The 23932-nt window shown below is 45.4% G+C and overlaps 10 protein-coding genes across 10 annotated transcripts; 6 read left to right on the top strand and 4 right to left on the bottom strand.

Annotated features, from left to right (window-relative positions):
* The first annotated feature begins 252 nt into the window (after positions 1 to 252).
* On the top strand, positions 253 to 1827 carry FOMMEDRAFT_22550 (alpha/beta-hydrolase). Its single transcript, XM_007269505.1, has 7 exons — positions 253 to 438; positions 532 to 696; positions 746 to 872; positions 920 to 1148; positions 1208 to 1300; positions 1362 to 1468; positions 1522 to 1827. Exons 1-7 carry the CDS (start codon positions 264 to 266, stop codon positions 1706 to 1708), a joined length of 1083 nt encoding a protein of 360 aa, XP_007269567.1. The 5' UTR covers positions 253 to 263; the 3' UTR covers positions 1709 to 1827.
* A 94-nt stretch (positions 1828 to 1921) lies between these two features.
* On the top strand, positions 1922 to 2156 carry FOMMEDRAFT_159717 (uncharacterized protein; the record flags this gene model as incomplete). Its single annotated transcript, XM_007269504.1, has 2 exons — positions 1922 to 2027; positions 2074 to 2156. 2 exons carry the CDS (start codon positions 1922 to 1924, stop codon positions 2154 to 2156), a joined length of 189 nt encoding a protein of 62 aa, XP_007269566.1.
* Positions 2157 to 2294: 138 nt separating this feature from the next.
* FOMMEDRAFT_112426 (S-adenosyl-L-methionine-dependent methyltransferase) lies at positions 2295 to 4433 on the bottom strand (the record flags this gene model as incomplete). Its single annotated transcript, XM_007269503.1, has 11 exons — positions 4233 to 4433; positions 4118 to 4170; positions 3978 to 4054; positions 3878 to 3928; positions 3770 to 3826; positions 3286 to 3710; positions 3108 to 3228; positions 3016 to 3048; positions 2869 to 2957; positions 2664 to 2798; positions 2295 to 2596 (listed from the first exon to the last, which is right to left on the bottom strand). The coding sequence occupies exons 3-11, from the start codon at positions 4019 to 4021 to the stop codon at positions 2295 to 2297; spliced, it is 1257 nt and encodes a 418-aa protein (XP_007269565.1). The 5' UTR covers positions 4022 to 4054; positions 4118 to 4170; positions 4233 to 4433.
* A 674-nt stretch (positions 4434 to 5107) lies between these two features.
* Positions 5108 to 6796, top strand: FOMMEDRAFT_159715 (uncharacterized protein; the record flags this gene model as incomplete). Its single annotated transcript, XM_007269502.1, has 12 exons — positions 5108 to 5269; positions 5332 to 5345; positions 5408 to 5558; positions 5627 to 5883; positions 5936 to 5976; positions 6029 to 6047; positions 6107 to 6134; positions 6189 to 6210; positions 6260 to 6295; positions 6352 to 6376; positions 6436 to 6667; positions 6725 to 6796. The coding sequence occupies 12 exons, from the start codon at positions 5108 to 5110 to the stop codon at positions 6794 to 6796; spliced, it is 1059 nt and encodes a 352-aa protein (XP_007269564.1).
* Positions 6797 to 7246: 450 nt separating this feature from the next.
* Positions 7247 to 9130, bottom strand: FOMMEDRAFT_142537 (cytochrome P450). The gene is made up of 8 exons (XM_007269501.1): positions 8878 to 9130; positions 8660 to 8824; positions 8461 to 8609; positions 8292 to 8407; positions 8124 to 8243; positions 7799 to 8070; positions 7482 to 7748; positions 7247 to 7426 (listed from the first exon to the last, which is right to left on the bottom strand). Exons 1-8 carry the CDS (start codon positions 8967 to 8969, stop codon positions 7339 to 7341), a joined length of 1269 nt encoding a protein of 422 aa, XP_007269563.1. The 5' UTR covers positions 8970 to 9130; the 3' UTR covers positions 7247 to 7338.
* A 1671-nt stretch (positions 9131 to 10801) lies between these two features.
* Positions 10802 to 12105, top strand: FOMMEDRAFT_91806 (terpenoid synthase; the record flags this gene model as incomplete). The annotated part of the gene is made up of 4 exons (XM_007269500.1): positions 10802 to 10973; positions 11122 to 11296; positions 11352 to 11634; positions 11701 to 12105. 4 exons carry the CDS (start codon positions 10802 to 10804, stop codon positions 12103 to 12105), a joined length of 1035 nt encoding a protein of 344 aa, XP_007269562.1.
* A 794-nt stretch (positions 12106 to 12899) lies between these two features.
* FOMMEDRAFT_170129 (uncharacterized protein) lies at positions 12900 to 13229 on the bottom strand (the record flags this gene model as incomplete). The annotated part of the gene is made up of 2 exons (XM_007269499.1): positions 12900 to 13046; positions 13129 to 13229. Coding segments are annotated over 2 exons (216 nt in total), but the record flags the coding sequence as incomplete, so codon positions are not given.
* Positions 13230 to 13401: 172 nt separating this feature from the next.
* Positions 13402 to 14703, top strand: FOMMEDRAFT_170128 (terpenoid synthase; the record flags this gene model as incomplete). The annotated part of the gene is made up of 5 exons (XM_007269498.1): positions 13402 to 13573; positions 13633 to 13671; positions 13732 to 13906; positions 13959 to 14241; positions 14296 to 14703. The coding sequence occupies 5 exons, from the start codon at positions 13402 to 13404 to the stop codon at positions 14701 to 14703; spliced, it is 1077 nt and encodes a 358-aa protein (XP_007269560.1).
* A 557-nt stretch (positions 14704 to 15260) lies between these two features.
* Positions 15261 to 17683, top strand: FOMMEDRAFT_92617 (FAD/NAD-binding domain-containing protein; the record flags this gene model as incomplete). The annotated part of the gene is made up of 12 exons (XM_007269497.1): positions 15261 to 15957; positions 16007 to 16031; positions 16086 to 16125; positions 16180 to 16395; positions 16452 to 16548; positions 16614 to 16652; positions 16705 to 16776; positions 16829 to 16952; positions 17016 to 17261; positions 17330 to 17475; positions 17530 to 17574; positions 17634 to 17683. 12 exons carry the CDS (start codon positions 15261 to 15263, stop codon positions 17681 to 17683), a joined length of 1797 nt encoding a protein of 598 aa, XP_007269559.1.
* A 423-nt stretch (positions 17684 to 18106) lies between these two features.
* On the bottom strand, positions 18107 to 20203 carry FOMMEDRAFT_136206 (MFS general substrate transporter; the record flags this gene model as incomplete). Its single annotated transcript, XM_007269496.1, has 11 exons — positions 18107 to 18276; positions 18335 to 18366; positions 18434 to 18720; positions 18775 to 18850; positions 18932 to 19169; positions 19217 to 19295; positions 19350 to 19414; positions 19467 to 19575; positions 19656 to 19888; positions 19951 to 20059; positions 20084 to 20203. 11 exons carry the CDS (start codon positions 20201 to 20203, stop codon positions 18107 to 18109), a joined length of 1518 nt encoding a protein of 505 aa, XP_007269558.1.
* Between the last annotated feature and the right edge of the window lie 3729 nt (positions 20204 to 23932).

Here is a 23932-nt window from a genome sequence, read left to right as displayed (position 1 = left end):
GAAGAACACGCAGGAGTCATGCGGCCAAGTATTTGCACACATTGCTTTTCCGTCAAAGCTGAGCAGGAACATTAGAAGAGGTTCGTGGCAAAATTTCAAATAACAACGCGAACTTTTTGTCGGAGTTTGAAGTTGCTGATTTCGCGACCTCTGTCACTCCTTCCCCATCCGCATAACGGAAAACTTGTTGCGTTACGATCTATTACTAGCAATGATGTCGGTCGGTCAGACTTGTTACCGCCGAGCAGTACTGTTGAACTCCCATGGACTCCTCTTCGACGCCAACCCTCTCTAGTGAGACTTTTCTGGTCGACTCAACCCCTTCATTTGATCTTAAGGTTCTTGCGAAACGTTATGTTCCGAATCCACCCTTCAAGCTCTCAAGTAGTCCACACGCGATTACATTAGTTTGCTTTCACGCAACCGGATTTTTCAAAGGCACGTAGTTATGCAGTTATGCTCAAGTCCAAAAGAAGAACACTGGGACGCTGGAGCACATGATAGACAACTACAGTTCTAACTAATTCATAGAAACTTGGGAGCCATTACTGCAACGCCTCCTGAGTAGACTCCAAGAGACCCAGGATGCTAAGAGTTCGTTGCAAATTGGAGATATTTTCTCCATTGAAAGTCCAAATCATGGTGAATCCGCCGTACTGAATGAAGAGGTCTTGGAAAGGGTATATGGAGACACTTGTAAATCATAAATATACTTGACGAGATTGCACAGACTCATAGTGTATAGGGAGCAATAGCATATATTCACGGGCTGCGATGGAGTTCCTCACAGCTGGTGAGGAACGCGGAGCCAAAATTGATTTCTCAAAGCGTCGCCTCGTAGGCGTCGGACATTCCATGGGCGCAGCAGCTATGTAAGTTTGTAAAACAAGAAAGTCGCTGATGTCCTGATTCATCGTAGGGTTATGCTTGTCAACATGGCACCGTCGTTGCACTTTGAGCGTCTCATCTGCATTGAGGCTGCGGTTTCTCGGCCGGATATTCCCGGCAGATTCGAAATGTCAAAAGCACTCACATATCTCGCTTGGACTCGCAAGGACGTCTGGACGAGTCACAAATCTGCCATGAAAGAGTTCAAATCGAACCCAGTTTACAGTCAGTGGGACCCCAGGATATTTGAGTTATTCTCCGTGAGTATCTTTACCCAGTTGAACTCAGACCGCTCAATATTGAATTACTTGGCAAAAAGCGTTATGCATTGCGAACACATCCTGCTGCTCGCTACGCCGAACCTTATTGCTTCAAAGGTATAACAACAGCTCTCACAAAACGTCAGGAAGCTGTATGTTTGATCTCTTTCTTGGTTTTCTTAGTACAAATGATTGATCTCGTCCGTCTGTCAGGCGTGTTACCGTGATGAAGAGCTTGTCTACCGTGCACTTAAAGAGTACGCTGAGCTTACTCGCAAGATGCCTGTGCATGTGATATTTGGTGATACCCCAGACATCAGGTACATTTCCCGAGCGTGAAATTTTTCATATCACTGACGCTATTACGGTACAGTCCTGGGGAACTGCAAAGTGTTCACACGGATAAGGATCTAGGGTGTTATCCTACTTCGGTGTCATACGTCCGTGATGTTGGACATCTGGCCGTTCAACAAGCGCCAGACGCAACTGCGGATGAGATCTTTGAGGTTCTAAAGAAGTTCTCAGCGTCGAATAGGAGTGAGATTAAGGCCGCACTATGAGATCCGACCGCAGTTATAGTTCCTATTACATGACTTAATGCCGTGGATCAACGTCTCGACGTAATGTTTTGGTTCTGCTCCACGCTTGTGTTGATCTTGAATGTTCTATCTGTTAGCCGTAGTGAATAAAGTACACTCACTGTATGATACGCGTTTGCTAAGTGGAAACCTGCTGACCCTCATAGGCTTCTTTATTAAGTAGTGATCCCGAACATGAGCAATCAGGCGCCGGAATGGTATGAAATGAAGCAAAGCCCGATAGACGCCGCACACACCATCCAATTCCCGCAGATTCTTGCAGTTCCGACTAACAATGGAGGTTCCATTCCTGATACTATGATGTGGGGTAACTCACACTTCTCTAGACCACTCGTATCATCCTCCTTTCGGTGGTTCCGTCGCAAACCCGCATGTAAAGAAAGGGGGCACCAATTCAATAAGGATTTAAGTTTCAAAGGACCGGTAATCACAAGCTGAGGAACCAAAAGATGTTCCACTGCGTTATTCTTTCTATTGTATACTACGATTTATTCCATTTCATTAGTTTGAACTTGAGCATTGCCGTTATGGATGTTTCAAACGTATATCAAGGACGAGAAGCAAGAATGTGATCATATCCACGCATATCATCCTTCCGCGAAGTCCGTGAGCTTCCATACCACTGGCCGTTGAGATTCTTCTGGCTTAAGGAGACCTCTTCTTTCCGGCCATCCATCCAAATAGGGTCGACTTGAATGATCAAAGATTCAAATTTGCCTTTGAGATAGGTATCAGCCTTAGGGTGGCAGTGGGCCAGATTCAATTTGGTACTTGCCTCTCTAGTCACCACGAATACTTGATCGCTGATGCTCCGCATTGCAAACCCCGCCTCACTGTATGCAAAATAATCTTAAAGGTGTATAATATCAGTCAAGTTATGGCCTAGTTATCCGATTGGCGGATAAATAATTCTTACAAATAAACTTGCGTCTAAAAATCTCCAGTTCAGCCATAGTCAGAGTTGGGAAGTGGTTCATCATGGCCGGTCCTATGTGACTGTCGAAGTTCCGTTGGAAACGGTAACTCCATTCACGTAGGGTACGAGCGTAATCTGGTCAGGTTTCGATTGATATGCTCAACACTTTTGGGTACTTGCACATAATGACAGGTAGAGGACTTACGAGGGCCAATATCCTCGATACTATTTACATTTAAACCGGCGTCACGAATGCTGGTAACGAGTGTGTGTACGGACGATAATTGTCCGCCGCTTAACAGTAACGCCTTAGTAAGATACCAAGCATGGTACGAAACCGGCCAGAACGTACGGATAGATATATTTGCGGACGAAGTCAACCTCTCTATATATAATAAGGTTGTTAATTTAGCAAGTTACCAGCAGAATAAGGAATCAACGAACGTTGCGTAAAGATTCCATCTAGTATCCGGAACTGTGCTCATCGTGAAAACTTTAAACGATCCTTCTTCTTTCATCGCCCAGCTCATCGACTTGAACCATCCCGTCATGAACTCGATGCCAACTGAGTTTGCATATTTCAAGTTGAGTTCTAGTTTAAGGAAATCAACAAATGTCTCACCATGTTCCATGACACCGATTGATACAACGGCGTCAAAAGCATGGTGAAACGCAGGAGGCATGTTTCGATAGTCCAAATAATGCACATTGATAGCATGAGTAAGACCCGCAGCTTCAATTCGACGTTTCACATCATGTAACTGTTCTTGTGAGATTGTAATAGTGTCTACTTGTGCACCGTACTCGCGTGCGGCAAGCATAGCAAAGCTGCCCCATCCGCACCCGATCTCCAGGACACGTGAACCAGGTTTTATTCGGGCGCGATCAGCAATCAGCCGGAGCTTCGCCAACTGTCCTCGTTCCAGGTCGTCGGCGGATATGACTCTCGGCTCATCAAGAGAACCTTGGGGAGGTGCAATGGGCCGATCCTCCACAAGATCTCCAACCTCGCCCTTAGCCTCTTCGTCGAATATTGCACAGCTGTAGCTATTGTTGTATGCATAGCAATCAGTAATGTGACAAACATTCAAACACAGTGAACATACGTGAGGTCACGCGAGAGAAACGCATTGAATACTTCCGTAGGAAGATCATAATGCGCACTTGTAAGTCCAGTGTTAGAATTTGCAAGGCCCTTTTAACAGATTGCTCACGAGATGTTGCTACGACTGCCAGTGATTTTATTTGCAAGTCTTGAATTAGCACTACAGTGCGTTAGTAAAAGCAAAATTTGCTTAGTTCAAAAGTGCGCACACATAGCTGAGTGCTCGAATGAAGGGCGAGACAGATGTTGCCATTTCATTTAGTATTTTCCGATTCAAAATAAAAATCTTTCCAAAAAGGATTACATGATTAGTGAATCGCTGAATTAGAATGCACGTGGCACAACGCACCCTAAAGAGATCGTTTAAGCTGTCTACCTCAACTTCATCCAAAAGGAACGCATCTGTCGGATCCGATACTTCAGTCTGAGAAACAGGTGTACATAAATTTGAGTTCGCGGCGCACCAGCGAATCCGAAGTCGGCATGTAGGAAAAGCCGAGTCCAGACGCCACTCTTGAGCAACTTAATTGTTGCAGACAGCTGGCGGGGAGGTCCATCGACGCGGTGAAGTGTATACCTGCTCCCGAAATCCCAGGACTCGCCTTCAAATTCAACACGCAACTGGCCCCTTGCAATCTTGTTCAGAAGATTGAGGACACACTTTTTTGCTGTAGAGTTTGCAAACGTATGCCAGTGTGAGAGCAGATGCCGTACTCAATTGAAGAACACGTGACCCACCAATGCCATCCAACAAACCGGCACTGCTCGTGCCTTGTTGGAGCGTAGTCACAGCGCGTTCCACAAGGCCTAGGATTGTACTCTCGGTCTTGGTCGAATAGTTGACTGTCTGGATATACTCCGTTGTCTTGCTCATGATGTAGTTTATCGTCGAGTTGCAGCGGAAAAGATTCAGCCTTTACGGCGACTTTCCGGAGACTACGGCTCACCGTCTTTATACTTCTAAGAAATAACATCTGATCGGTTTCCCATGGGCGACCGGACTCGTTCGGGGTGTCTGGAGTCTGATTACCCTTGGTTCTCTTGATTGATGATGAATTCTCAAGATTTGGACATATCAAATGGGGCGTCATTGGTCAAAGCCAAATTTATTTTTGAAGGGAAATAGGATACAAATCGGCTCGCGCTCAGAAGAAGATCCGCGGGGGCGAATGGAGACCGGTGGTCCTAGGATGCCAATGCAAACTTCTCCTTGTACTGTATCTCACGAAGTTTGTCCTTGGAGCCAGGCTTCGAATTGACCTTGGTCGTGAGGTCTACATTAGCATTTATAAACAGTCCGTTAACGACCTTGGCACTTGCCTAGCCCTCGCTCACCACCATGTCAGCTCAAGCTCCAGTTCCCGCCATAAACCTTGACATAACCCTGGGCGCCTTATTGGTCGGGTCGTACATTTCTTGTACACTCTTCGGTTTTACGTGTCTACAGACGTACAATTATTACACCAACTATTCTGATGATCGGTATTTCCTTAAGACATTCGTAAGCTTTCCTTCTCGAAACGTCATCGGACACTAACCGTTATCCAATTATGCATTATACAGGTCGCGTGTATCTGGTATGCCCTTTTTTCACCCTGAAGTACTTGTTACGCCCCTGAACCTCGTCGAATGACCCCAGGATCCTCGAGTTTGTACACACGATTTTCGTAACCCGCACTTTCTATGAAATGGGAGTCACAAACTTTGGAAGCTTCGCGGATTTCCTTGAGCTGCCATTTGTATTAAAATTTTCCATTGTGTGGAGCAACTCGGTAGCATGCTCTGTCCAGGTGAGATCACCCAGCCTGGGCCTTGTTCCCGAAGTTACAGACCTCGCTAACATGCGTATATTCTACAGGCATTTTTCGCAAACCGGATTCGCGTAATGTCTGGTCGTTGGGAACTGTCCATCCTTTGTTGGACTTTATCGGTTCTGCGTTATGTTGCCTCTCTCGTCGCAACAGCAGAAGAGATCAAAATAAAAAACCAAGTTGCATTTAATGCGAAATTCAAATGGATCATTGTCCTCGTATTGGCAGTAGGAGCCGTGAATGACGTGCTTATTGCGGCAGGCTTGAGTCTCTATCTGAGCAAGAGCCGGAGTGGAATAAAGACGTAAGATCGAGCATTCTGGATAATGCGAAAAGTCGACTAAAAGCATTCACAGTACGGACCGAATTGTCAACAGGCTCATTAAATTTACAATACGTGAGTGCTATGATGATGTGTCGATATCTTTGACAACTGACTCTCATTGTAGAGTCTGGACTCCTGACGAGGTATTGATTTTTTTTCCCTCTATGTTGTCTGCAAACCAACCATCCATCTTGCCTTGAAGTGTTGTTGCCACAGCCATGTTGATCTGCGTAAGTTAGTGAATACTCTTGCAATATGCATCAAAGCTAAGTTGTCTTCATTAGTACCTAACGATGCCGGACAACTGTAAGCTTACTGTTCGCTCTGCTACAACTGCCTGCTTACGGTCCTGTAGTCATCTGGCTTGCTCTGTTTGTATTCCTTGCCAAAAGTGAGTTCGTATTCTAATCCTCACGACAATGTAATCTAACAGGATAACTTGTTCAGCATATTCCAACTCATTCCTAGCTACGTACGTCCAAGCACGAAGCCATTCCGTCAAGTGCTCCATTTTATTGACTACATTGCCAGCCTAAACGCACGAAAGAGCCTACGCTCTCATTTCGGTAGCAGAGATAATGGACACTCCGCAGTCGCATTTACGTCCGTGAACGGCAGTTTCGGTACAGGCCAGGCTTCAACGACACGCCAAAATACCTCCAACGTATCAAACTCACTGCAACCGAAGTCAAAGAAGCATCAGCCAATTGCGATAGAAATGACGAACGTCACGACAACATCATCGGATGATGATTATGCCAAGGTGTGTTAAAAGGGTTGCTTCAATTATACTTCCGTATTTGTTAACTCTGTCCACAAGGGAATTCACAGTGACAATTCATTCCTTGACACTGGCCATGCCAGATCTGAGCGCACATTCTACCCTATCTGATGTATGTCCGTATCCACTTTGCTCTTTATTTTGACTTTGGGATTGTATTCATGTAAAATCGCCTATCACTCGAGATTGTGTGTCTGTCGATTTCTACCGCAATTGAGATGTGCGAGCTCCCGGGCAGTCTTAGGATTGTATTTCAGGCACATAATTCATTGATACAATCAACGCCGTCCGAAGCAGTTCTTGTGTCAAATGCCATACCGATTGTATGGCTTCGCTTAGCAGCTTGGCTCTTATGTGCCCAGGACATCATCACACGAGGTACTGAATTGCGGCGCACTGAAAGATCAAAGCCGCTAGAAGATGTACAGCGCTGACGCTCTCGAGTACATAGCAGAATCAATGCGCTGGAGTGTATCTGCATAGCCTTGCGGTGATCTTGGCTATGTACGTTGCACTTTGTGCTGTCAACATGACACCATGAGATTTAATACGTTGAATTACGAGAGCAAACAGAAGTATATTAAAGATAGTGGAACAGACGAATAAGGACATTTCAGATCAGGTGGGTCAACCGGCCTGCCTTTTGCCTTTGGCTAATCCATGGCGGCCACGGCATTTTGGATCAGAGAGACCGCTGCCGCTGATCTTGGCTTCAGCTGATATGGGAACGACTTGACATAACTGAAAATTGAAGAACGTTATTATGAGTGTCCAATACTTTTCTCACGCCACGTACCTGACGATAGCTGTCGAGAATGCGATCTCTGGGATAATCTCACGGCCTTCCTCATCGACTGCCCTGAGGATGTCAAGTGTGGCGAGCACTGTTGCGATCTGAATGAACACTGCAGACTCGGCAATGTGCATCCCAGCACAGATTCTCCGACCAAACCCGAAGACCCATTGACGGGGATCGGGTTGTGCCTTCCCTGATTTCGCATCGTACCGATCTGGGTTGAACACGTATGGGTCCGGATAGACGGATTCATCATGCAAGATTGCCCTGTCCTGACATTATTTCGAGGATACATTGGCTCTTCGAAATAAACTTACCAAATGTTTGCAAAAATAGTGCATCCTTTCGGAATGAAATAGCCCGAGAATACGTCGTCGCGAGTTGCACTGTGTGGTAGACCCATCGGTGATGGTGGTGCCCAGCGTAGTATTTCAGAGATTACATTGTTAATGAAAGGTAGATGTGCACGGTCTGTCAGGGTGGGCAGGCGGTCATTGCCAACCACACGATCAAGTTCGTCTTGTGCGCGACGCTGGATATCCGGGTACAGGCACATCATCAAGAAAAATGTCTTGACTGTAGATGTTGTCTTAAGATTAAATAAGCAGCAGACCAGATGTCTGGGCCTATCGTTTTGCTTACCGTATCAGCAGCACCGGCATAAAGTGCGCCAGCAGTCCAGAGTACGATGTCTTCATCCTCTTCAGTGACAGGAGGCTGCAGGTGAAGGGATGTGAATGATGGTTTTGCAGTGCCTGCAGTCTGTGATTGGGTGAGAGATGAAAACGCTGCGATCTAAGCCATACTCACCATTTGTTCCTTTACAAAGTTGAAAGGTACCAGACTTTGCGTATATAACTGGCTGCTCCATTCTTCTGCACTACGACGGAAGCTTGCGCCAGGAAACCAGCGGGGAATAAAACGCACTTATAATCGTGTTATAAGCACCATTGCTATCTTTACAACTTGTCGAACTCACAGATAGGAAAGGAGTCAACAAGCCACTTGCCCGGAGTAGCGGCAAGTGATGCAACACGCATGGACTCTTCCGCCATGGCGACAAAATAGTCATCCGAACTCTTGATTGTGTAGCCATATGCAATGTGCATAATCACGGCCGCAGCATTCCTGTCAAGCCTGAGTTACTTTGTATACGGAGAACCGTGCATGCCACATACTTTCGCAAATGGCCTTCAAGGTGCTGAGGATCACTCTGCTGCAGAAGGTTCATGACCATGAGTCGCGACTCTGCTTCTTGTACGCCCCAATACTTTTGAGACGCTGTCGGATTGAAATCCTGATGCATGAGTCTGCGAGTCGTTTTCAGGCGTTCCCCATATTTCCTGTACATTTTTTGTCAAGTACTTTCAGAATGCCATGCTAAAATAATACTTGCATAAGGAAGATAGATTTCTCTCGACGCAGCAGTTGACCGGCCATCACTGGGAAAGGACGATCCGAATAAACCGCCGAGTTTTGGTCCAGCATCTCGATCGCGGCTTTCGCGGAATTGAGGACAATGATGCGACGACCCAGGACATGGAATGATATTATGCCATTAACACCGTACTTCTTCCCCCATTCTGCATATGTTTTCCAATATTCGGTTCTTGGATGTTCTCGAACGACGCCGAGGATGGGAAGACCGCGGGGGCCAGGCGGGTAAGGCTGCTCTACCCTGCGTGCATAACCTACAGCGGCTATCACGACAGACGCGATGACAAGTGCATGGAATGCGTAATCTGAGGACATAGTCGTCAGTGGAAGAACGGAGATGATGAGGGGCCTAAAGACCGACTGATGGAGACCTGTTTTTACTATGGTTGTGCAATTGAACACATCGCCCGTTTGTTGAAAGAGCAGGACTGTGTGCGAAATGGTTACTAGCCGTGGGTATAGTAGCCTAAACTTACCTTTTGAAGACATAGAGTCTACTCAATTACTAATTATACATACCATAATCGGATCACAGCAGCGCTAAATTTAACACCAACAGCTTTCACGTGCTTTCATATAATCACACCAACATGGCTTGCTCTTGCTTCAATGCTCGATTGACGAGTCAATGACGACTTTCGAACTGGTCTGCTTATTTGAATTACTCACTTTGCATATGCTGAACGCTTGAAAGTCCGTTGTTCTGCCGATGAAATAACTACGTGCACATAGTATGCTATCCTCTTTCAGTCCGTCTGATATCTGCAAGGTAGCGTAGAATCGCCGTAGGCAATCGATGAGTGTCATGCGGTCATACAAGGGGTTCCGGGTTATCCGGACAATCAAACTGCTGTCCGGGACCATCTTATCATGTCAGGAACACAAGCCAGGCAAACCACAGTATCGTTTATAGTAAATTGTACTCTATACTATGCTATCTCTGTATGGATACCCTGTTGTGGTCGCACAGCCTATCAACTGGCAAATATAGACTATAGCATAGCCATAGAGTAATTGGATGCAGATTTGGAACTTAATATTATATATCGGGACAAGATAAGGCCCAATACAGGGTGTAAATTTCTTTGGCCAGATATTTGATAACAGGATGGGAAGTGTCATAACATTTCCTCCGTGTGCCACGCATCAACACCTCACTTCGTGATTGGACTTCTGTACATGCCAATAAAGTGCAGCATATTTTGTTGTCAATACCATACTTTGGGTTCGTTGTGGCGCTATACTATACGCAGCATTTAGTCCGGTTAATTGGATTCCTTAATTTTTTTATTACATAGTCAGAACACTCCAAGTTCAGGTTCTGTGCTGTGCCTCGCAGCTGCAGCGACATGCAACTATGGGATCACAGAGGAGGCCGATATCATGGAAGGCATGATATGTTTGGAAGCTTCCCAAGTGTATTGGTACCGTACTTGACGGACTTCAATCATGCCAAAATTCTTGGGTACTCTGAAAGGATTCCGAGATGTACTGCGACAGGAACCATAATCTTTGATGACTAAAGGTCCGAAGCAGTACAAGTGAAATCAAGGCTCATGTACATACCTAGATCGAACATTAACATAAAGGTTGAATGTTGCATTCATCGTCGCATCATTTAGGAAGCAGAATGTTTCCATTGGTGTTTGGGCTTAACGACGATTCGCGCAGTCAAATTTCGCGCACGACTTGTCCCACGCGGAGCTTCATGCTCCGGATGCACTGGTACGCCCAATCTCGTAGTGGAAAGCATCCGATAATCCATGCAGCTGACGATGTTATTTGGTCTTGCATCTTGCCATTGCTGGCTGTGTCCACAGTATAAATACGGGATATGAAGGGATTGAAGAGGTCATCAGTAACCAGTTACCAGTCACTCAGAAATGTCTAGCTCAAGCACGATTCTCCACCTTCCAGACACCTTAGCAAATTGGCCTTGGCCACGAGCGATAAACCTGTACTATGAAGAGGTGAAAGCTGAGTCTCGTGCTTGGTTCCACAGCTTCAAGGCATTCTCTGCGAAGTCTCAATATGCATTCGACAAATGCGACTTCGGTTAGTTTGTCTACCTGTATATACCATGTACACATTATGCTGAAACATACGGTGATAGCTCTCCTTGCTTCACTCGCGTACCCAAGAGTCTCGAGAGGTAGGATTTCTATTCCACGTCGATTCAACGTAAGAACTGAAGAACGTTTAGAGCACTTACGCACAGGGAGTGATCTCATGAATCTGCTCTTCGCCATCGACGAATATACCGACGTGGAACCTGCACCGGTGGTTCGAAACATGATGGACATCGTTATCGATGCGATGAAGGACCCTCACAAACCTCGACCAGAAGGGGAAGTTATTCTCGGCGAGATCGCTCGGCAGTAAGTAAAAATCCGCTTCTCCTTAACTTTCTAGATTACTGAGTAACTCTATCAGATTTTGGGAGTTAGCGATTAAAAGTGCGACTCCGACTGCTCAGCGTCATATGATTGAAAGCCTTGCAATAAACCTCGACGCGGTCGTGCAACAGGCAGATGACCGTGACAACGACTCGTACCGTTCAATAGCTTCTTACCTTGCAAACCGTCGCGAGAACATTGGTGCTAAGCCAGCGTATGTGCCGCTGGAACTTGGACTCGATCTCCCTGACGAGGTTTTCTATCACCCTGTTATCGTCGAGCTGTCGGATTATGTCGCAGATTTAATAGGACTGGACAATGTGGGTCGTCAATGATAGCATTCTCGCATCGAATTTCCAGTACTAATCATAAACCCATACTGTCAGGATATTGCTTCCTACAACAAGGAGCAGGCTACTGATGACGACAGGCACAATATTGTCACTGTGGTAATGCACGAGCTAAAGGTAGACCTGGACGCTGCTATGCAATGGGTCTTGAACTATCATCGAGAAACCGAGGCGAAGATCCTGGATGCCATTGAGCGCGTACCTTCCTGGAGGTCTGACATTGATCGTCAAGTTAGGCAATACATCGACGGTCTTGTCCACTGGCCACGAGGCAATGATTGCTGGAACTTCGAGAGTGGAAGGTATTTTGGTAACAAAGGCCCCGAGATCCAAAAGTCTCGCCAGGTAGCGCTACTTCCGAAGGCTAGAATCTCTACGAAGGATGGTTCACTGAAGCGCGAAGACGTCATCGTCCCGCTTATAGAGTCTCTGGGGGGTTGACCAGAATCTAAATTAACACTGTTGTCAATAACTCCGCATTCGACTTGTCATATTGGTGAAGTAAAACATCATGAAAGTCCCCGCGAACAGTCGAACCAACAATACACGATAAATATAGATGTGTAAGCTTTACCCAGTATTATATTGTAGTGTGATACCTGCGTTAGAGCTTCGCCATTCCGGAGAAATCACTATGTACCTAGTAAGCGCTGATCGGGACTCGGCAGTCTGCGAAGTGACCAGGTTACCAGGCCTGGGGTGCAAACAATGGGATGAGGTTTGGAAAGCGGAGAACCCCAGTCATTTTTTTTACGAAGAGATTCAGGTTAAAAATAGAATGACGAACAGGAGGGAACATATTTTTTTTGCTTGAGATAATGTTCTGTTGAGCTTGAAAGTTGGAAAAGGAAAGGACTAAGAATCTAAAGTACCATACCATAGTAACAATACCATACATACCAAACGGATATGTAGTTCCAAATAAGGCGTGGGAACTAGGAACTTCACACGTGCAACTGGATTGACGACATTCTCTATGATGTCGCATTATTGCCTTGCCTTTGATCGCCCAGCTTCTCCTTAGGAATTGCAACACTCTAGTTCAGTCCAGCCACACTCTCAAGCCGGAGGTAACTTGAATCCTGCCCTGTGCTATCCCGTGTAGACCTGTCGGAATGCTCTCTTTGACACAACTCTCCCAAAAACTGTGCAATGTCTGACATGTTGTATCTGACCATGTGGCTTTGAATACCGGTATCCACTGTTCCGAATTGGCCTTGACACCCGCGTCAATTTCATATCTGCATGGAAGAGCCAGGGTGGTCATTCACCGCTTCAACAGAATACTCCTGTTGCTTCCCGAAGCTTGCACAGTCTGAATTGTCTTCCCGTCCACCACCCACGCGAGTGCTATAGAAAATTTCTTCAGCTTTAATCCTCGTCTAATTCACGGGATCAACGATAAACTATTAAAAAAGTAGGAACTCGTGGACTTAACGATCTCTCACATTTACTTCAATTTACGGCGTTGACGCCTGACATTGCGCATATGTCTCCGTGCTGTGATGTCGGTCGTGGGTCTTCCGTGCACTCGACGGAGTTTTAGTGTACACTGTTGTACTGTGAGAGCATCCGATGATATCGCGTATAGGTACCCAACGTACTACCCGCAGAGGAACTTAAATTATGCTGTGAATAATTTGCAAAGACTGTCTACATGTGGAGGAGCTAAACTAGATAGTATAAAAGCAAACGAATCGACCTCTTCATCCGCAGCAGAAATACGCGCTTCTCACTATGTCTTGTACAAGCACTACCCTCTTCCTCCCAGAGCTCCTCGCCAATTGGCCTTGGCCTCGAGAAATCAACCCTCACTATGAAGAGGTCAAAAAGGAGGCCGATGCATGGTTCCGCAGCTTCAATGCATTCTCCACTCGGTCTCAACTTGCCTTTGACAAGTGTGACTTCGGTTGGTTGATATATACTTCTTGCTCTCCCTTTTGCTGATGCCTTTCTATCTAATATCAGCCCTTCTCGCATCTCTCGCGTATCCTCGAGTCTCGAAAGGTCGGTTGCATGTACATGATGTAGCGAAGCTCTATTCACAAATTTTATCTTGTTTGACAGAGCATCTCCGAACAGGGTGCGATCTTATGATCCTACTATTTGCCATTGACGAGTACACCGATATGGAGCATGAAATTGCGGTCCGAGAAATCATTGACATCGTCATTGATGCTATAAATAATCCTCACAAGGCCCGTCCTGCTGATGAGCTCGTCCTCGGAGAAATTGCGAGACAGTCCGTCTTTGTTTTGTCTTCGGAGTTTTCCATTTTTCATAGTCTTCTCTAGGTTCTGGACTTTGGCGATCAAAACTGCGACCAGGACTTCCCAGTGCCACATGATTGAGGGGCTGGTCGCCAACCTTGAAGCTGTCGTTCAGCAAGCAGCCGACAGAGATAATGACGAATACTATTCTATTGCATCTTACCTCGAGTTTCGACGAGAAAATATTGGTGCCAAGCCAGCGTTCGTTCCAATGGAGCTTCACCTCGATCTGCCGGATGAAGTATTTTACCATCCAGTCATCACCGAGCTGTCCCAATATGTCACTGATATGGTCATACTGGATAACGTGAGTAGAACTAACTTGGACGATCAGAGATAACGTACTAAATCATCACTCCAGGACATGAACTCGTACAACAAGGAACAAGCGACCGGTGACGACCATGCCAACATAGTCACTGTCGTGATGCATGAATTGCATACTGGTTTGGACGATGCCATGGAGTGGATCTTAAAATACCACCGCGAGCTGGAGACGAAATTCTTGGACGGGCTCAAACGCGTTCCTTCCTGGAGTTCCGAAATAGATCTACATGTGCAGCAGTATGTCCACGGGCTTGCTAATTGGCCTCGGGGAAATGACTGCTGGTGCTTTGAAAGTGGCCGCTACTTCGGAAGCAAGGGGTTAGAGGTTCAGAGAACTCGCCGGGTGCCACTTCTGCCGAAGATTTGTCAGACAAGCATCGAGACTCCAGGGCGAGAGAGTATCGTAGTGCCGCTCATAGACTCCATGGAGGTGAGAGCATGAGACGCGAACAGTCAGACTTGATATTTAATTGGACCGGAACGTATGAAACGACATCATGTTTTAGCTTTTAGTTATTACCTGTCGTCACTTAGTGGTCCAATCCAATTACCAATATTAAAGGAGAGAACAAAAATTTGGTGTCTCAGGCAAAGACATAACTTGTAATGTGGGCGACTTAGGCTTTAGCACTACGGTGGTCATGCACTAGTTCGGTAGTCCTGCATATGCTAACTCTAAGTAGAAAAAATTTCAAGGAACGATGATCAGATCAGAGAAGTTCGGCAAACTGTTAGGTACACGTACCATACCATACCACGTGAACTGCCTTACGGGGCAATCCGGCGCAAATCAAAGTCTCAAAAATGTAGTAGTAACTAGTATGTCTGTTCCACAACTGCGCGCAAGCAGCCTTGCTATGCTCGACGCGCCCATCGTCAAGCGAACCTTGATGGCCGATGGCAGAAAACTTAAGTATGGGTGCGATCGTACCAGCGGATTTTGCTCCTTGAACACCATCATCGACAACATTCATGGCCACCAAGATCGATACTTCTCAGATGTCCTCCCTTCCAACTCTCGACAAGCTCGGTGTTAAGCTTCCCGAAACTTTAGACGTGGAGCGCATTGCTTCGGAGTGGTTCCATGACTTCGCGAGCCGAGTTACGGCGGGCAATGCTTGGTCTGTCTCCGAAATGTTATTCGACGGTGCTTTATGGCGAGATATGCTGGCACTGACTTGGGAGTTTCGTACTTTTGAGGGAACGACGAAAATAAAACAGGCGCTCCATGATCTGCTTCCGATTGTAGGACTGTCTAAATTGCAACTCAAGGAGGATTCCGTTCAGTTGCAACAACCATTTCCCGACCTTGCATGGATTCAAGGCGTGTTCACTTTTGAGACGGTAGTTGGTATTGGATTCGGAGTGTTTCGCATCGTTCCCACGGCCTCGCAGGAATGGAAGGGCTATACCTTATATACGAATCTCGAAGAGTTGAAGGGCTTCCCCGAACGAACGGGCCTTAACCGGGATTCCGCTCCAAATCATGGCATGTGGCCACAGAAACGGAAATCAGAGACAGAGTTCAAGGATGGAGAACCAGCTGTTGTGATAATTGGTGGTGGACACAGTGGTCTCGAAATCGCCGCGCGTCTCAAACTTCTGGGTGTTTCCGTTCTTATATTAGAAAAGAACGCTAGAGTTGGGGACCAATGGAGAGGACGATATGATTCACTGTGCCTCCATGATCCCGTCTGTGAGTTCAATTTGATGGTCCATCGAACTTTTGCTCAAATGAGGTAAAGGGTATGATCATATGCCGTACATTCCGTGAGTGTAATGCCTTCTACAAGTTCCGAGCTTGGCGCTTATGGCAAGCTCAAGGTTCCCCTCATCATGGCCAGTGTGGACTCCGGCACCGAAGGTAACGATAAGCCTCAGTTCTTCAGCGTGATCTGCTTTTAATTGCGGGAATCAGCTGGCAGACTGGCTGGAATCCTATGCTCAGTCCATGGAGCTTGATATTTGGGTAGGTACTGAGGCAAAGAAGGTAGAACAACTTCGAAATGGTCAAGGCTGGGTTGTAACCACCGAGTCTTCGGACGGGTCTTCACGGATGCTGAGGCCTCGCCATGTCGTTATCGCCACCGGATTTGGAGGTGGAGAAATAAACATGCCAACCTTTTCAGGAATGGTGAATGAATATTAATTCTCTTAATATGCGGCTGAAATATGGAAAGGAATCTTCAGGAAGAGTTTGAAGGCAAGATCGTCCATGCGATGCGATTCAAGACAGCGAAAGATCACGTAGGCAAGAAGGTCGTCATTATTGGATCATGCACGTCTGGTAAGCTTATGGTACCATGCTATTCTAGTAGTAGCAGGGTCTAACAGACTTCTCGTTCATGACAGCACATGACGTAGCCTTTGATCATTGTCAACACGGTATCGGTCAGTTCATTTTTTTCTTCTCTTATTTACTCTTAGATTAATTATCTGCTAGATGTTACGATGTATCAAAGGAGTTCAACCTATATCATGTCCACGGAAAAAGGCGTACCAATCCTGTTCGCGGGTCAGCGTTAATTTAACACCGCTTCTTTTATTTCTCTTTGTTCATTATTCAGTAGGCATGTATTGTGAAGGAGGCCCTCCTACTGACTTAGTTGACCGTATGGGAGCATCCGTTCCGTGGAAGATGTTGATTCCCATCCAGCAACGATTGACGAAAATAATAGCTGAGCAGGACGCGTTCGTTATATAATTAATAATACACCTCTTGCGCAAGACTTAGACGTTTTTTGCAAACAACAGTGGCATTCTCAAGGGCCTGGAGCAGCGCGGTTTCAAACTGACCTTCGGTCCCAATGGAGCTGGTATAGTGGAACTAGCATACACACGAGCCGGTGGATACTACTTGGACGTCGGAGCTAGCCAGCTCATTATTGATGGAAAGATTAAGCTTAAGAATGACAGCGCGATTTCCCGCTTCTCGAGGTCCGGGATCGTCTTCGAAGATGGCAGCGAGCTACCGGCCGACGTTGTCATTTTTGCAACAGGGTGAGCCTAGCCATACATTGCTTCGACTGGGTTAGGCTAGTATGACTGACCTTTACTCCGATTTGCAGTCTTGGAAATACCAAAACGGGCATTGCAAAACTAGTGGGAGAGGAAGTTGTATCTCGACTGAGTGACATGCCTGTCATTAACGACGAAGGCGAGATGGCGGGGCTTTGGAGACATAGTGGAGTTCAGGGCTTATACCTCATGATAGGTGAAATATAAGATGTGTTCGTGAACTCTGGCTTCTAATAGTGTCTTTACTCAGGGAACTTATCATTGTCTCGGTTCCATTCCAAGCATCTGGCACTTTGTAAATACCTTTTTTATGTCTGTTGAGAAAGATGACTAACATGGCATTTCGGTTTTCAGTGATAAAAGCCCAGGAAGAAGGTATCGCTGGAGAAAGGTACACGAAATAAATGAAGGATCGGCAAGTCCCAGGTCAAATGCACCCCCATACGGAGTAGACCGTTGATAATAAATTGATGTTTTAGTATAATGAAAAATTAAAGGTAATAAACAAAAGTCAAGCTCGTAGCGATGTATAAGCTTCAATGATTAGGCATGATTCCTTTTGGACTTCGTTCCTGTCAGACAAAGCGCTTATCGTTGGTATGAAGTGATAGCCTTGAGCGATAATGGATCACGCTCCAACTATGCCGAAATTCGGAATATCTGAATTTATTTTCCTTGGTTCTTCTTTACATGAAGTAACTAAACGCGACAACGGATTACAAACACCAGTTGACCCATTCGCAAGAGAAGAAAATTGTGCGTATGCGGAGTAAAAGCACTCGCTCACTCTATTCAACCAGCGTCGCTCAGTGCTGGAAGCCCATTCTCTACAGTGTATGTCCAGCGACCAGCACGTCTTTCTCACGACGACGTTGTCGTCCACGGAAGAAGAGAATGAGGATTGTACATGAGAAGATGGTTGCTCCGTTAAAAATCAAAGCACGATGCATGTTACGTGGTGGCGTTGCGGATGAAGAAGCACGCAGAGCGGACATGACTGTGCAAGGAAAATAAATGTAAATTATCATGCATCTGTAACACAGGGATGGGCTTGCCTAAGACGAAAATGATCCCACCCAAGTTCGCGCTGCATACAACAGAGAGGAGATCGCATCACTACCCATTCATTGATAGGGACAGAGAGTGTAATCTACCTGAACCAAAGAATGGCAGAGCTCGCACCACTATTCCTTGTTAGTTCGCAACCGAGCTCGAGTGCTATCGGAAGCATGCTGATTGAGCATACACCAATGATTACGAAGATTGCAAACAGTGCCCCAGTATTGTGTGGCCTTGCAGCCCAGATTAGACCTAGCCATGCTGCTGCAACGATCGGCACAAAAGTTCGGGCAGCCAGGCCGAGATGGTGGGTCAGCACGCGGTCAAATAACATGGACGTGGTAAAGGAAACTACGAGTCCCGAAAGCAGAAGGGAGGATCCCTAATTTGTATCAGCGTTTACCAATGGACCAAGTTTCAGGTGTAAAGTACACACCATGAGTCCAGCAATTCTTTCTGAGTAGCCGTATGGCTCCAATATTTCATTTGAAAGGAGCGAGAACGTATTCACCCTACAAGTTAGTACAACAAAGAGCGGAGTTGTAAGACCTATCCAGAGTCGTTCAAAGTCGAAAAGATGCACGGTTACTTACCCAGAAACGAGCCCGGTGAACGCAAGAGTGAGCATTATAAAGTCGATCCTCTCCCGAAGCGTCATGTATACATCTAGTACTTCTACATTGGCTTCTTTGGTTTCTTTAGATGTACCGGTGGTCTCGCCCTGGACCATCGTAGCACCTGTATCGTGAATTGACCGGCGATGTGGCAAACGTCCAACGACGGCGCGGAGTGTGGTCATTAATGAGTGGGTTGCTTGAGATCCTGCATACGCTAGGACGGTTCAGTATTAAACAAAAGAGAAAGAGGAATGGACATACAAGGAGGAGTAGGCGGTTTGGCTCCAACAAGAAACACAAACGGAGCAACAGCCGTCGAAAGAATTCCCAGGACCAATACCTACAACAATTTAAAATCAGCTTTGAACAAATCCGAAAAATAAGTTCAACACACAGAGGTACGAGTATCATGTAACGAAGGCGAGATAAGTTGTCCAACAGCATTACCCACCGGGGTTGCTGCAGACCTGTCAGAAAGGTTGGAAATGAGGAAGATGAGAATATCCCGCACCGATTGACATAATCATCGTGGCAGTCGTGCGGCCCTTCATATCAAACCAAGTCTCAGAGAATGTGGGTGCAAGGACCAGGAAGAGAACCTGCGGTATTGAGCTCAAGAACTACGGGCACATCCGCACAGATAATAGAACGTGTCATTCTTTGCTACTGCTGTCTAAGTCATGAAACGACTAGCACCGACCTGACCAATCAAGAGTAGAGCATAAGCTCCCTGAGGGGAAAGCGAGCGTGCCGTACCCGCGAATCGTACCCAGGCTGAAATCACAAGAAATACCACACCGATCTCGTAGCATCTCCGTATATTGTAGCGTGAACACAGACCAGGAATGACTGGTGTAACGATAAGGTATGTACAACCGACAATGTTCCCAAGCCAGTTCACTTGGTCGAGCGATATATCGAAAGTTTGTGATGCTGGAAGGAACAAACATGCTAACCATCTGTGCAGTATAGTTTACACGGATTAAAGCACTTACAACTATTTGCAATCGGTCCGAACCAGGACAAGTTTGCGCCTGCGAAAATGCTGAGGAAGACAATTCCTACTACGCCGAAATATCTTCGTTTATACAGTTTGAATTGGGGCTGGGTCGTTGATTCATTTTCTACCGTGTTTGATCCTGCGATTTCCTGGGAGGTGGTCTTGTTTTGCCCGGAATTCTGTTGTAAATCGCCTTCCACGATCTCAATGTGCGCCTTCGGACAGTCCTTAGATACCTTGTGGTCCATTGTAGGCGAAGTTGACTTAGAGTGAGGGGCCCACGACAGTGTCCACGGTTTATAACTCCAGCACTCGTGCCCAAGCTATTCAAATAAGAAGCAGGAACGATCGGATACAATGCGCATTACCATAAGACAAGCTTCCGGCTACTTGACTGAACGTTCAAGAATCCGAAGCACGAACTCGACGGCTTTCACCACAAGTTCACATTTTCCCAAAGAGAGTAGAACAGTGGAGCGCCCCATCATGTTTCGCTAGGAAAACCTATGGGCGAGAAAAATGTAGTTAATGTCCCACACTGAATAAGGTGTCATGAGAGAGAGACTACTTCAGAGATAAGATGTACAGTTGCTCACCTTCGGACCTGTTTAAATGCTCACTGCTGCCAGTTACTTCAATGATTGTCTCTTAACTTTTTCTGTCTCCCTCAAATCAATCAGCCCCATGAAAGTCTGTCTCAGCAAATCATTCAATTGTGCTAACCAATACATTATTGAATTCTGGACTGAAGTACATAGTAGAACTACATGACAAAATCTGAATCATTCAATTCTATTATTTAATTCATTATTGAATCCTGGATCCAAGTATTAAGAATATGCTTATATAATGTATTAATGAAATCTGGACTAAAGTATTTAGTAGATCTGTATAATAAATTCTCAATCATTCAATTTTACTATCTAGTTCATTATTAAATCCTGGATCCAAGTATTAAGACTGTATTTTTGGGTAGTGCTGCAGGAGGCAATCTTGGGGCTATGTTTAGTGATATGAATTGCAAAGATCCAGAGTGTGCTAGACGACTCGTTGCAGGTATGGAGGCTATTTACAAGGGTCTCATCAAGAGAATTAAACGTGTTGGTGGTGTGCCTAGTGTACATGAGAATGTATCTAACAGGACTGGAAGTGCTGAGGCACAATGTGCAGACTGTTGGGACAGTCTGTTGGATGCTAAGGGAGACAAATTTGGAGCTTCTTTGCAACAGGACAAAAATGAAGTGCTGCCTCACAGAAACAGAGATGCTGCTGCCATAGACCACACTGATTCCTGGTCTTCAGCTTCAACCAGCAGCTCAAACATTGTAAATTCAGAAGGTGGACAAGGGGAATGATCTTGCATCACTTCCAAAGGTTGTATCACTGCTGTGTGCCCATGTGTTCCATTCCTCGTGCCTCCTGCCCTAGTTCTTGCATCCTGGTCAAACAACTTGTCCTGTGTGTAGGTTTCACCTGAGGCACAGGCTATCTCCACTCTAATTAGAGGGGTTACACGGCCCTTGTAGCCCCTCTAATTAGAAGGGAGTTCAGTCTTTTCCCCATACTGTGCTTAATACTGTACTGAATTATAAAAAAAGCCTTACTTATTTCTTTCCTGCAAGCAATGAGCTGACACATCACACGTGCATTACCTACATGTCTTTGTCATCACACACGTTGTAATATACCCATGCTCAACATGGCATAATAACACAACAAGAAGATAGGGGACAAGATACACAAGATAGCAAACAACAAAATGTATAGTAATTGAACATACAGACGAAAAAAATTCAGAAACATTTTGAAGCACAGAAGAACAACGAATGCAAATAGAAATAAGGCACATTCATGGAAGTAAGTCAGAGTGGCATTCAAGCATACTTACTGTAACACGTCAACAGAATTTTTTTTTTGCACACTCAAACTCTGAAGGTATTATTAGAAACAGCTTCCAAACACACAGTACATGGTGCACGTCTGAGGGAGTGTCTGATACAAGAGGCTGTGGGTACTGTTTCAGTGAGTGCTGCTTCAGTGGGTGCTACTTCAGTGGGTGCTGCTTCAGTGGATACTGCCTCACTGGAAAGGTTGGACTGTGGAGAATACATTAGTATTTGTTAAAGATACTTGAATACAAGTAAAATTCTCTATACACACCTTGGAAGAAGCTTCAGGAGATGCAATTATAATGTATGGCTGAGATGATTGAGATGACTGAGGTGACTGAGGTGAACTGAGGCAGTGAGGAGTATCTGGACTGTTGGACATAGGTGGAGAGGTAATAATAATACTGTACCCAGCCAGAATCACAATCGTACCATGAGACTGGACAATTTGAGCCTGAGTGCTATCTAATCTGACCTCATCTGTGTGGCAGTTTGAGATGGTTTGACAACAACCAGGACCCTCATCCCTGACAACCCAAGCACCAACTGTACTGCCTGCCTGAACTGTTGTAGACATATATTCTGACTCAGCTTGCTCGAGTGCTTGGAGAACTTCAAGTGTTGGGGGGTTGTTGTTCCCCCAGTACTCCTTGTCTGGTGTCACAGTAGCCTGTAAGCCAGAAGGACCATCCAAAACCACACAAGTCTCAGACTTGTCATCTGTGATGTCCTCAATGTCAATGTCTAGATGATGGGTCTCAGCACATGGGAGAGGATCAAGGTCACTACAGTTGAAGACCTTTGCCTAAGTAGATTGTGTCAGTCTAATCTCAACCTGCTACTCCTCACAGCAACTAGGAACAAAGATTGTCCTGCTTGAAGCTGCCCAAAAGTTGTACTCACCTGTTTTATGATTGCAGTAGAGTATCCATGCCTTCTTGAGGTATCATTAAGGTAATCTGTAATAGCTGCTGCAATATGTTCCTTGTAACAGTGGGTTGCAGTGGCAAAGGCTCCCTTGAACAGAATAACATCAGGGAGGCAAATGTTAATGAGACTTGCAAGGTCCACAGACAAAGAGCCACGTCTGGCTGTTGTAAGGCAGTCAATGCTTACTGAAAAGATGAATTTGAGATGCTCCTCAGTACAAGCATGCAAAATACACTGAAATAAAAAATAAGTATGAATTGATATCTATGAAGCAAAACAAGAATTCACCATTCCTTCCTGCACCTTTTTGTTGTGCTTGCAGGCAAGGGCTTGAAGGTCTCTATTTGCAATAAAACCTGGTGCTGATTGTGTAATAGCCATAGAGTTGGGGACATAGGAAGAACTAAGTGATGGGTTGGCAGACAGGTAGGCTTTGGTGAGATTGTAAAATGCAATTTTTTGGGCATCTTAGAATTTGTTAACAGGTGTCAGACGTTCTTGGACGTATGCTAAGGACACCATATACAAGACAGGGGGTACAGAAGGATCTATGAACTTGTGCATGATATCAAGGGTGTTTCGAACCAGCTTGCTGTTGACGGATACATAGACATTGTTCTCTGTTGCATTTGCTGCCAAGACAGTGTTTGATATGCTAGAGACAGCTGAGATGGTCTGAGTCATTGTGAACATCAAAGTAGGAGGGGCAGGGGGTGATTGTGGTGTGATTGTAAGACAAGAACTTGCACACAGTTGTCTAATATCAACACAAGTAGCTATGTTTGGTTTTATTTGCCTAAGCATTGTAATAGGATGCATTCTTGCCTATTTCTCACTCAGGAAAGGCATACTATATTTGGTCAAAAGGAATTTATGAGATACGCCACAGAATTAAGTCAATTGGAATGTATATCTTTTGTATAACCAGACATACTACTTAACAGTCTGAATTGTTCAATTAGATAAGTTATAAGTATACAAGATTTGCAAACCCTCTCTGTGTAATTAATTAATTTGAACAATTTATTGTAGATGTTTATCTGTGTGCTTTTGGATTCAATGTACAATATCTCTGTCCAATATTACTACTCAGTAATTCTCTAATTTTGGTGGATCACTTTGATCATTAAGTGAGATAGTGATTTCATACTAAAAGCT

The sequence above is a fragment of the Fomitiporia mediterranea genome, assembly GCF_000271605.1.
Source record: "Fomitiporia mediterranea MF3/22 unplaced genomic scaffold FOMMEscaffold_10, whole genome shotgun sequence".
Lineage (NCBI taxonomy): Eukaryota > Fungi > Basidiomycota > Agaricomycetes > Hymenochaetales > Hymenochaetaceae > Fomitiporia > Fomitiporia mediterranea.
Note: the sequence above shows the minus strand (reverse complement) of the source record. Positions and strands in the feature narration are given on the sequence as shown.

Bases quoted from the DNA above. Each gene is read 5' to 3' on its own strand.
- FOMMEDRAFT_22550 (XM_007269505.1), top strand. From the start codon at position 264: ATGGACTCCTCTTCGACGCCAACCCTCTCTAGTGAGACTTTTCTGGTC. The intron at 439-531 runs GCACGTAGTTAT...ACTAATTCATAG, and splicing joins CGCAACCGGATTTTTCAAAG to AAACTTGGGAGCCATTACTG. The intron at 1,149-1,207 runs GTGAGTATCTTT...CTTGGCAAAAAG, and splicing joins GGATATTTGAGTTATTCTCC to CGTTATGCATTGCGAACACA.
- FOMMEDRAFT_142537 (XM_007269501.1), bottom strand. From the start codon at position 8,969: ATGCTGGACCAAAACTCGGCGGTTTATTCGGATCGTCCTTTCCCAGTG. The intron at 8,610-8,659 runs GTATGTGGCATG...CAGGCTTGACAG, and splicing joins CTTGAAGGCCATTTGCGAAA to GAATGCTGCGGCCGTGATTA. The intron at 8,244-8,291 runs GTGAGTATGGCT...ACCCAATCACAG, and splicing joins ACTTTGTAAAGGAACAAATG to ACTGCAGGCACTGCAAAACC.